Source organism: Calidris pugnax, unplaced genomic scaffold (genome assembly GCF_001431845.1).
Source record: "Calidris pugnax isolate Ruff unplaced genomic scaffold, ASM143184v1 scaffold37, whole genome shotgun sequence".
NCBI classification, from domain to species: domain Eukaryota; kingdom Metazoa; phylum Chordata; class Aves; order Charadriiformes; family Scolopacidae; genus Calidris; species Calidris pugnax.
In genome coordinates this window covers 1177804-1189533 of record NW_015090816.1, presented here as the reverse complement: position 1 = coordinate 1189533, position 11730 = coordinate 1177804, and the positions used below count along the sequence as shown (strand labels likewise).

The 11730-nt window shown below is 52.6% G+C and overlaps 1 protein-coding gene across 3 annotated transcripts in view; it reads left to right on the top strand.

Moving 5' to 3' along the window:
- The window catches only part of EPHB1 (EPH receptor B1), a 70461-nt gene that overhangs the window by 521 nt on the left and 58210 nt on the right, over nucleotides 1-11730 (top strand). For all 3 annotated transcript variants that reach the window (XM_014939731.1, XM_014939734.1, XM_014939735.1), the window contains exon 2: nucleotides 5475-6156. In XM_014939731.1, the coding sequence (XP_014795217.1) occupies nucleotides 5475-6156 (682 nt within the window). The remainder of the gene's footprint in view (nucleotides 1-5474; nucleotides 6157-11730) is intronic.

Genomic DNA, 11730 nt, shown 5'->3' with positions numbered 1-11730 from the left:
GCCCTTCGCTGGACTCTTTCCAGTAGTTCCCTGTCCCTCTTGAACTGGGGAGCCCAGAACTGGACGCAGGATTCCAGTTGTGGCCTCCCCAGTGCAGAGTAGAGGGGCAGAATGACCTCCCTTGACCTGCTGGCCACACTCTTCCCTACGCAGCCCAGGATTCCGTTGGCCTCTTGGCCACAAGAGCACACTGTTTGCTCATTGTCATTTTGTTGACCACCAGGACCCCCAGATCCTTTTCTTCAGAGCTTGTCTCCAGCAGGTCCATGCCTAACCTGTATTGATGCTTAACATTCTTCTTCCCCCGGTGCAGCATCCTACACTTTTCCTTGTTGAACCTCATGAGGTTCTTCCTTGCCCAACTCTCCAGCCTGTCCAGATCTTGCTGGATGGCAGCATGGCCCTCTGGGGTGTCAGCCACCCCTCCCAGTTTGGGATCATCGGAAGATGGAGCTTTTTCTCCATCCCTGTGCTCTCTCCTCTCCTGCCTGTCCTCCCCCCGGGTGAAGGGTCTGGCCCCACCACCGCTCTCCATCCCCCTGCTCACGCCTTCCCTCTCCCCGTGCCAAAAGCCTTGTAATTAGGAAACATTAGCAGGCTCAAAACAGCTTTCATACCTGGAACATCATCCGTAATTGCGCTCGGCAGTGCTCTTCCCTGGCTATTAATGTCACTTTTATGAAGTAATGAGGAACAAAACACCCTGAGGCACTTAAAACATCTTTTTTAGATAATACGAGCCTTTGAGGAATGGAAGCATAAAATAACCTGACTCACGTTCCCCTGGCAGAGAAAGTGAGAGACGGAGCCGGGGGGAGAGAGGAGCGGTGGTGGGAGGGGGTGTGAGCTGATGGAGAGGCATCGTGGTGGGACAGGCAGCTGGTGACACAGGGATGGGTATGACACCAGGGTCTGTTCCCAGGATGTGGCACCGAAGGGAGAAGGTTGCCAGCCCATGGCTTTGTTAGGGTATGACCAGCCTGGCCAGGGCTTCGAAAGAAATGAGGTTGCACACCATCACCAAAGCTGAAACCACGTACTCAGCGGGCACAACAGCCTCTCCAGGCACATGGGAAGCCCTTGAATTGCTTTGGAAAAAAAAATCTGGACCCACATAAAGCGCTGGCAAAATGCAGGGGGGTTGCACGCGGGTGATGGAGAGGGGATACGAAATAGCTGCCTGCAGCTGCCATGGCTGACAGCTCCTTGTAAGAGAGATGCTCCAGGCCCCTCATAATCTCTATAACCCTCTGCTGTCCCCTCTCCAGCAGTTCCCTGTCCTTCTGGAACTGGGGAGCCCAGAACTGGACACGTGTCTTCCTATCTCTCCAGGCATGCAGTAGTCTTCATGAGCTACACAGTTACAGCACTGGGATTTAGGGTTGGTCCCATTTAACAGTTCACGACAAATATTTGAGAGCAGATTTGTGCTGCTTCTTGGCTTGTCCACCCATAACGGCCAATATTTGGGTGAGACCTGTCTGGATTGGGGGTGCCAGGGAAGGTTGGGGATGACCATGGGGCCCATCCGTGACCGTGACCCGTCCAATCAGCCTGGCATAGAGATGCTAAGATGCACGTGGGATTTCTGCCTGTGTTGGAGTTGACGAAGACCCCAAATTTAGTTGATCTTTTCTTGTTTTCAGTCTTCAATTCCCAAAAGCAGCCATCCTAGGGCTGTGCTATTTTATTTTTTTTCAGCTCAAGCTGCTGAAAACTGGGGTAAGAAACCAAAAGCTTCCCTTCTGCCCTGCCTTCCTCCATCCAGAAAACGAGTGTGGTAGCAGCCGTGCTTTGGGGCTTGACAGCAGACCACAGCATTGTAGGAACAAGTGAAGAAGAGAGGAACCAGAGAGGGGAGCAAAGGAATGAGAGGGAGAAGAGCAACAGTCGTCTATAAACGGGACCTTTCTGCCCCTTGGGGCAGGAGGGAGGAGATGGGAGGATGGGAAAGGGGCTTCTGGCTGCTGCTGGGGTGTCAGCTCCTTCTTCTAGGCTCTTCTCGTCTCTTCTGGGGCTGGAGGTCCAGGGGATGGATGAGCCACCTCTCCTAGCACCGGGGCTGCCGTTGGCATGGGCTCTGTGCAGGCTTTGGGTCCCTTTGGGTGGTGGCATCTCCCCATGGCATGCTGAGCTCCAGGAGTGACTGTTCATCCTGGCTTTGCAGATGCATCCTGGGTCTCAGGAAGGGATGTTGACATTAATTCCAGGGCACGGATACCCGCTGGACAGCAGGGGCTCCGGTGGGACGTGGGCTCTCCTGCTGTCCCCGATGGATGTGCTTGAAATCTCAGCGGAGACAGAGAAGAACATTGTCTTAATCCCCAGATCCCTGTGAATTATTTAGTGGGATCTCATCAAAATGATGTGTTTCTTGCTGTTAGAGCATCCATGGCAGCAGCTGCTGGCACCGCAGGGCTTTCAGCCACAGGGACCTGCTGCTCTTCAGTGCAGGAGAGCTCAACTCAAGGGATGCCCAAGGAAGCACTAGGATCAGATGGTACAGCAAAGGGCTACGAAGATGATTAGAGGACTAGAACATCTCTCTTACAAAGAGAGGCCGAGAGACTTGGGTCTTCTTAAACTGGAGAAGAGAAGACTGAGGGGGGACCTGATCAACACCTATAAATGGGTGTCAAGAGGACGGGGCCGGTCTTTTTTCAGTGGTGCCCAGGGACAAGACAAGAGGAAATGGGCACAGACTTGAGCATAAGAAGTTCCACCTAAACATGAGGAGGAACCTCTTTCCTGTGAGGGTGGCAGAGCCCTGGCAGAGGCTGCCCAGAGAGGTGGTGGAGTCTGCTTCTCTGGAGACATTCAAAACCCCACCTGGACACGTTCCTGTAGGACCTGCTCTGGGTGGCATTGCCTTGGGAGGGGGTTGGACTGGATGATCTCCAGAGGTCCCTTCCAACCTCTCTCACTCTGTGGTTCTGTGATCTGGCCCCAAACTCTCATGAGGGTTTTCCAAGTGGCATTTCATGTCGTTCCCAGCTGCGGGCAGCCCTGTGTGCTGGGAACCTGAGATTTGATAAGGGTCCTCTGGCAGGTTTTGGCTGAGTTTTGAGGCTCTGTTTGCCTCCCCCCCTAAAAAAACCCAACAAAGCAGCAAAGAGCAGGGGATGCTCGGTGGAAGGAGCTGGTGAGAGACCCCGCTCCCTGATGGGCACCATGAATAGAAGGATGGTGGGTAAGGTCCCCAGCTGGGGTGCAGGAGCCTGGCGGGGGGGATGAAGAGGAGGATTCCTGCAGGAAAGGCGGCATCACGCCGGTGGGTGAGTGCTGGAAGTGAGCTCGTTATCTGGCAATAATTGGATGGTGGGGCTGCGAGGCAAAGCCCAGGTGGGAATGGGAAACAATGCCAACCCCCCTGGGTCGGGGAGGACCTGGCAGCTCTCTGGTGTGAAAAGGTGTCTGGTAATGAAAGGGCATTGAATTCCATACTTGAGGGGGGGGGGAGAGGGTTTTTTTGTTGCAAAGGAGGTTTTTTTTTGCAAAGCTTTCCTGGCGTGGGATGAGAAGGGAGGGGGCTCGGCTGGATGCGGGAGGTTTTGTTGCTGATTTGGTAAACATGGCTTAACGACAGCCTTGAGCTGTGATCTTTGCTTTAAGCTTAGCCCAGCCGAGGAGGTGGACCCCGGGGGCAAACGTTCTGCTGTGCTTGTTGGCAGCGTGCAGAAGACCCTGCTTCCAAAAGAAAATAAAACCCTGTGTATTATATTTTATTTTATTTATTTATTTATATTTTATTTTTATTTTGTTTTATTTCATTTTATTTTGTTACTTTTACATCAGGGCTGTGGTTTTACTAGGGGGAAGCTTGGGGAGCAGGTGAGGAACGTGGTTGCCCCAATGGTTTTCCATTGAGGAAGAGGGGAAGAAGATGATTTTCCATTGAGGAATAGGGGAAGAAGATGATTTTTCCATTGAGGAAGAGGGGAAGAAGATGATTTTCCATTGAAGAAGCAGGGAAATCCTGTTCAGGGTGCAGGGTCAGCTGAGGCACGTGGGGAAGACCCACGGCGATGGGGCAGGTTGTTGTCACCGTGGTGCCCCCACCGAAGCCCCCAACACGCGTGAGCGCCGCCGTAGCCTCCCTCCTGGAAATTATGCATGATATTCAGAGCGCTGCTTAAAGATTGCCATATGAATAACGCCGTTACGAGGAGACTGTAAACATGGATTAGTTAAAATGAATGGATTATGAGGTTGTAAATCTGTCTGTAGGACTCTAATGCCATCATAGACTATTCACAGTTTGCCGCTGTCCCTTAATTGAAATTGTAGCCTGGATTATATTAATGCCCTTCTATAAATCGAATTGCAAATCTATATTCTCTCTCTCCGTGGCGGTAATGTTTTATTTAGTTAGTTTTCTTTGCCGGGGGGAAGTGATCCCATGGTGCTGAGAGCCTGGGGTCAGGCTGGCTCTCCAGCCCACGTGCTGCCTCAGGCTTTAATGAAGCCACAGCCTCATGTGCTGCTTTCCCTCCCGTCTCCAGGTGCCTGGATCATCTTTCTTCCCGTTTTTATGTCCTCCCAGGGTAGCTAAGGCTGTTGCCTGTGTGGAAAAAGATGTTTCAGCATCAGCTGGTAGCGATGAGGAGAGAGAGCAGGCATAGGGAATCACGGAATTGTCAGAGTTGGAAGGGACCTTCTAGAGATCATCCAGCCCAACTCCCCGGCCAAAGCAGGGTTGCCCAGAGCACATCACTCAGGAGCATCCAGGTGGGGCTTGAAGATCTCCAGAGAAGGGGACTCCACACCCTCCCTGGGCAGCCTGTTCCAGGGCTCTGCCACCCTCACCCCAAAGAAGTTCTTCCTCAGATTGGAGTGGAACTTCCCATGGTCCAGCTTGTGCCCGTTGCCCCTCGTCCTGTCCCTGGGAACCACTGAAAAGAGTCTGGCTCCATCCTCCTTCAACCCACCCTTTAGATCCTTGTCAGCATTAATAAGGTCTCCCCTCAGCCTTCTCTTCTCCAGGCTGAAGAGCCCCAGCTCTCTCAGCCTTTCCTCACCAGGGAGATGCTCCAATCCCTCCATCATCTCTGTTGCCCTTTGCTGGACTCTCTCCAGCAGTTCCCTGTCCCTCTTGAACTGGGGAGCCCAGAACTGGACGCAGGATTCCAGTTGTGGCCTCCCCAGTGCAGAGCAGAGGGGGAGAATGACCTCCCTCCACCTCCTGGCCACACTCTTCCCTACGCAGCCCAGGATCCCATTGGCCTCTTGGCCACAAGGGCACGTTGCTGGCAAGACAGGGCCAAGAGGGTGAGGATTTCTTCTGGTGCTGGCTTGGGTGGTGTTTCCGCACGTGCCTCACGTCTTGTGTGCACGATGGTGTTCCTGGTCCCTTCTGGGGCTTCGGGACCCTCCTTTCTGCCCTGTACAGGGTGAGTGGCACCTCCGTGGTTCATGGGTCACTGCTGGTCCCTCTGTCACCCTCTCACGGCCTCTCTCCCTTCTCCTTCCTCTAGTGGGAAGAAGTCAGTGGCTACGACGAAAACCTCAACACCATCCGTACATACCAGGTGTGCAACGTCTTCGAGCCCAACCAGAACAACTGGCTCCTGACCACGTTCATCAACCGGCGTGGAGCTCACCGCATCTACACCGAGATGCGCTTCACTGTGCGGGACTGCAGCAGCCTCCCCAACGTCCCCGGCTCCTGCAAGGAGACCTTCAACCTCTACTACTACGAGACAGACTCTGTCATTGCCACCAAGAAGTCCGCCTTCTGGACGGAGGCACCCTACCTCAAAGTGGACACCATTGCTGCTGACGAGAGCTTCTCCCAGGTGGACTTTGGTGGCAGGTTGATGAAGGTGAACACAGAAGTGAGAAGTTTTGGGCCTCTGACCCGTAATGGCTTTTACCTGGCTTTCCAGGACTATGGGGCTTGTATGTCTCTGCTGTCCGTCAGGGTCTTCTTCAAGAAGTGCCCCAGCGTGGTGCAGAACTTCGCCATCTTCCCGGAGACGATGACGGGAGCGGAGAGCACCTCTCTAGTGACTGCCCGTGGCACCTGCATCCCCAACGCCGAGGAGGTGGACGTGCCCATCAAACTGTACTGCAACGGGGACGGGGAGTGGATGGTCCCCATCGGCCGATGTACCTGCAAGGCTGGTTACGAGCCGGAGAACAACGTGGCTTGCAAAGGTGAGGTTGGCCTTGGGTAACAAGGTGCTTTCATTGTTTATAAGCCCTGCTTTAAGAAAATATTTGTGCCCAACCGCGCTCTTTTGGGCGATGCCTGATGTGAAGTTGCCTCTGCACCATCTACCTGCCCTGAAGTGGTTTTGCTCTGGGGACCAGGCAGGGTTTGTGGGGGGAGCCACAGTGGTCAACCTGTGGCTTCTTGGCCTGCTCCGCTGGGTGGCCAGACTCGGTGAGCGGCGTGGCGAGGGCGCGGGGGCCAGTGTGGCCACCGCCGCGAGGCCGCTGGAAGCCACCTCTGTGATCTGCGGCCTTCAAAGCGCCGCGCAGGCCGGCGTTTGCCGGCTGAGCCCCTTTCATCTGCCTCGTTATTTCCCCAGCAAAGCTGCAGGAGCCGGGCAGCCGCCGAGGGGCCTGGCTGCGGCGAAGCTGCTCTGATTCTCTGCGTTAATTGGAAGATGTTTTTGCTGGGTTTTGGGGGTTTTTTTTTTGGTTTTTTTTTTTTTTTTGGGTTCCCCCAGCCACGCCGCCAGCACGCTGCTGCCTGCTGGAGTCCTCTGCAGCCGGGCAGCCGCCGAGGGGCCTGGCTGCAGCGAAGCCGCTCTGATTCTCGGCGTTAATTGGAAGATTTTTTTGCTGGGTTTTGGGTTTTATTTTTTGGTTTTTTTTTTGGGTTCCCCCAGCCATGCCGCCAGCATGCTGCTGCCTGCTGGAGTCCTCCCCAGCACGGGGTTATAAATATGGAAATAGCGCTCGCTGCTTTTCATCTCCTTTCGCCATTCCGATGAATATTTCCCAAGTATCGTCGGAGGATTATTTCATGTACTTATTTATTTATTTATTTTGCTGTTAGCTTTACTCGCTGCCTTTTCCTTCTCCTCTCCCAAGTTAAGGTGTTGTTTTCGTACGCTGCTTGGAAGGAGGGAAGAGGGGGAGGCTTTCTGTATGAGAAGCCCTGTTTCATCAGTGCTTTCCAAATAACTTCTAGAAGGTGGGCACCAGCAGCCATTCCGATGAATATTTCCCAAGTATCGTTGGAGGATCTATTTATTTATTTATTTATTTTATTTTTTGATATTAGCTGTACTCGCTGCCCTTTCCTTCTCCTCTCCCAAGTTAAGGTGTTGTTTTCGTACGCTGCTTGGAAGGAGGGAAGAGGGGGAGGCTTTCTGTATGAGAAGCCCTGTTTCATCAGTGCTTTCCAAATAACTTCTAGAAGGTGGGCACCAGCAGGTCAAGGATGGATTGGGAACAAATTGAAGGTCAAAGGCTGATGTCAAATTGCTTTAGGGCTGGTTTTGAAGGGGGAGTAGAATCATAGAATAGTTCGTGTTGGAAGGGACCTTAAAGACCATCCAATTCCACCCCTCTGCCCTGGGCAGGGACACCTCCCACCAGACCAGGTTGCTCCAAGCCCCCTCCAACCTGGCCTGGAACCCCTCCAGGAATGGGGCAGCCACAGCTTCTCTGGGCAACCTGGGCCAGGCTCTCACCACCCTCACAGCAAAGAATTTATTTCTGGTAAATCTCCCCTCTTTCTGTTTAAAACCATTACCCCTCGTCCTATCTCTATGCTCCCTGACAAAAAGTCCCTAATATGTAATGGGTAATGGATGAATAATGGAAAGAGGTCTGACTTGGACCTCTTTTGGTGCAGGTGGCAACACGCGTAGCACTAGGCTTGTCTGTGATGCTCCTTGGGGTGGCCACCATGGTGTTTCTTTTCCACCTGTAACTCCAGGTATATGAAAATGTCAAAGCTGGGATTCAAGCTATGGAGAAACTTGTTTCTTCATTAGCTTTAAACCTGAGAACTTGTGTAGGTTTTCACCGTGACAAACCACATCCCTGCCTGGCCAAGGTGGGGATGGCGATGCTTTCCCATGCCAGGGCTCCAACAACTGGGAAACCACCAGAATCTGTGCACTCATGCGTCGCTTTCACATGGAACAGCAATGCTGGTGGATTCCTTTGAGTTTTGTCATTGACCCTCAACGTGGTTTTGTTCCCACCAGGAGATGGTCTAGTCCCTTGAGGAGCTGGAGGGCTCTTTGCAAACCAGAGTGTTTCTGGCGAGATGTTCCTCTGCCATCGAATAAACAAACAGAGCGCGCACATGCTTGTATGGCAAAATAACACTTATCTCATCGTGGAAAAATAAATACTAAATTTAGCTAAAGACTGGAATTGGGAAATACTGTCGTTTTGCCAGAAATGTAGGAAAACAATGACAATGTAAATGTCAAATGAATCTTTTGGTGGTGTTCAACTTTCTATCTCCTGCTGGCTGGAGCAGTGGAGGAGATTGAGGTCTTGACCGCCTCTGTATCCCTGGTAAGAGCGTGCTGCCACCCACCCAGTGCTCATAGTTCAGGGCAGGGATGGAGAAGGACGGCAGGATGTGCTCAGGGTGGATGTTGGACCCATCTCCGTGGCTTTTTTTGTTTCCTTTTCTCATGCAAATCCCATCGTGGTCATGATGTGTTCATGCTGTCAGGGCTGTGCCGAGCAGATCCCTGTGCATTGGGAAGGTGCTGAGTTTTCTGTCCCACAGTGCCCATCTCCAGCCAAGCTCCCATGCCTTGGTGGTGCTGATGCTGAAGGAGAAACCCCTTGTGCCACCCGAGTATGGGCTCTGCGGAGATCCCAACAAGCAGCCTTGGTGGTGCTGATGCTGAAGGAGAAACTCCTTGTGCCACCTGAGTGTGGGCTCTGCGGAGATCCCAACAAGCATTTAGCCTTGGCATGTGGAGCACACGTTACATTTGGGCTCCTTGAGGAGGAAATTCAGGATCATGGCAGGTCTAAGGGCATAGAAATGCCCTCTATGGGTCAGCCAGCAGCATTTCCTTGGCATGTGGAGCACACGTTACATTTGGGCTCCTTGAGGAGGAAATTCAGGATCATGGCAGGTCTAAGGGCATAGAAATGCCCTTTATGGGTCAGCCAGCAGCATTTGGGTCCAAGAAAAGCACCAGATCATCTAGTCCAACTCCCCCACCAAAGCCGGTCCACCCAGAGCAGGTACCTGGGTCCACCTTGAGCAGGTCCCTGAAAAGCACAAAAGTACGCTGTGGGTGCAGACCAAGCAGGTGGTTAAACGCCACCAAGCATTTGTGTGGTGACCATCCTTCTTTGATGACCCCATGAGCATGGTTGGGCACTGGTATGATACTGTCTCCAGAGCAGAGCTCTGATTCCTCCCCTCTCCCAGTCTTGTGAGAGTATTTCCCAGTTTCCACATCAGGAGGATGGACAAGAGGCTGGGATTGCACAGAGGACCTGCATGTTTGATGGTCCTGCTCAACGCTGGTGAGGAACCCCAAACCAATAAACCTGCCAGCCCCTCCTGGAAGTTCACTAAAACCAGTCCTAAAAGTCTGAGCCAGGGCTTCCATTCGGGCTGTTGGAAAATTAACTGTGTTTGAGTAAAAATCTGATCTTGGGTTGGACTCTGGCTTCTTGGTAGCTCATGTGCACCCTTTGGCCGTCAAGCTCCTCCTTGTATCCCCATGGACTTTGGAGACCATGAGGGAAGACCTGACCCTACTGCTGCCCTTCCCAAAGGTTGATGGGCAGGAGGTGGCACGTTACAAAGTTTAGAAGTAACAATTTTTTGGTTTTCTATTTGTCTTTGTGTTCTGGAAGGGGTCGAATTCCCCTGCCTTGTTCACTTTGCTGGGTTCTCCTGGCAGGGATGCTTCCAGGATCCGCATCCCGGCTCCCAGGAGGCACATGCTCCTGACATCTGCTCAAAGCCTTCATCAACCTGAGATGAGCCACTTAACAAGCCCGGGGGAATTGTCACCAAGGAAAAAAAAAAAAGGAAAAAAAAAAAAAATAAAACCACCTTGGTAAATTGAGGCTGAGAAAATGGGCTTAATTTCTCGGCGGTGGGGAAAAAAGAAATGGGGTTGAATTATTTAGCTCCCCCCCAACCCCTGCCTCGTCCCTGTCTCATCCCTCCCACCCCCTGGGATGGAGGCTGTGCCCATCACGGGGGTGTCAGAGCGGAGCGGTTTCGTGCTGACAGCAGCGCCGGGCGCCGCCGAGGGATTCATTAATCCCGGCTTTTATCGGCACTCGGAAGGCACAGGCAGAGCCCCAGCCTTCATCGGGGGTATTTTGAGCCCCAAAGAGATCATCCTCACATTTTAGGGTCAGAGTGATGGGGGAACAATGAGGGGTGTGTGTGTCGTTACCACCACAACGCTGAGATAGGGGTGGGAGGGAGGGAGATTTTTCTTTAATTGATCTGCCCCCGTTATTTTTTTCCATCCTGGGCTGGTTGGGATTTATTTGGTACTACCAGACCTCCTGGCTGGTGGGAAGCTCTCTGCTGGGTGATGGCAAGCCTGGTGGGGCTCATCCTCTTCGGCACCCGGTGTGGGTCAGGGCGGGAGGGAGGGTGTTACTGAACCCAGAGTGAATAATTCATCTGGTGTGAGGGCCCACGCTCCGTGTGGGTTGATATTAAATCCATTCATCTTGCTCTGCCCCGTCCCTCACCTTTGCTTTATGGCTTCCCTGCGTGGTCAAGGTGCAATGCATCACCCTGCTGGGCTGGAGGTGGGAGGAAAACCAGGAGTGGGGAGCACTGGGGGGGTCAGGGAAACCATTGGAGACCTTGGATGAATGCTCCGGGTGGTGGATTTTGCTTGTTCTCTTTGAGGAAGATGATTAAACCCTTTCTCTGCCGGCGTTCACTCTGAAACCTAATGATGGCAAGGTAACCCCTGGCTAGAATGATGGCAGTTGTGGGTCTCTTGGCTTTTAGCCCCTTGGACGCTGAGGATGGGGCACTGTATTTGTGTCTCCTGGAGTCAAGCTGGCTTTCTCTGTGACCTTCCCAGTACCAGGTGGTCACTCAGTTGGGTTTTCCTTCCGGCGAAAGCAAAAGTTGGGAAAAGCTAAACCAGCTTTGTGCTGGATTTTTACTGTGTAGGTATAAACCCAGGGAGGGGAGGGGTGAGAGGGGGGGGTCCTGCTGCTTCCCAGGCTTGAGTCTTGATTCTCCCCTCCAGGCAAATTCCTGCCGTAGCTCGGTTGGGAGCCTCCATGGCTGAGGATAACGAACCCACCTGCTTGCTAGGAACAGTTGAAAAAATAATAAAAAAACCAAAACAACCAAAAATCAAAATAAGAACAAAGCTGAGGATGCTCCTCGAGCATCCTTGGTCCCCAACCCTTCTTCAGGTCCTCCAGCCCTTCTTCAGCTTTCCGACCAGCTGTGCCCAGCCTCTCCCAACCCCGTGCCTGGGTTTAATTTTGGTTTTCTTCATCCCTTGGGTTTCTTTGTCTCCTTTCTCTGCTTGTCCTTCCCTCCTGCCTCGTGCCTGGAGGGCTGGATTTGGGAAAGGGGCAGCGGTGGGGGGAGAGAGGGAGCACATCCCAAGAGTTGAATGTCAAGGAGCAAGCAGCCCCCCCGATGCCCCCCCCCATTATCCTCCCCTCCCGCCGAGCAGCCGTGGCAATAATTATTGATTTCCTTTATTTATCCATCACAGAAGGCTGGAAACAATAGCAGAGCGCAGGATTTAGAAAGTGATTTTTTTTTTTTTAAATTTTTTTTTTTTA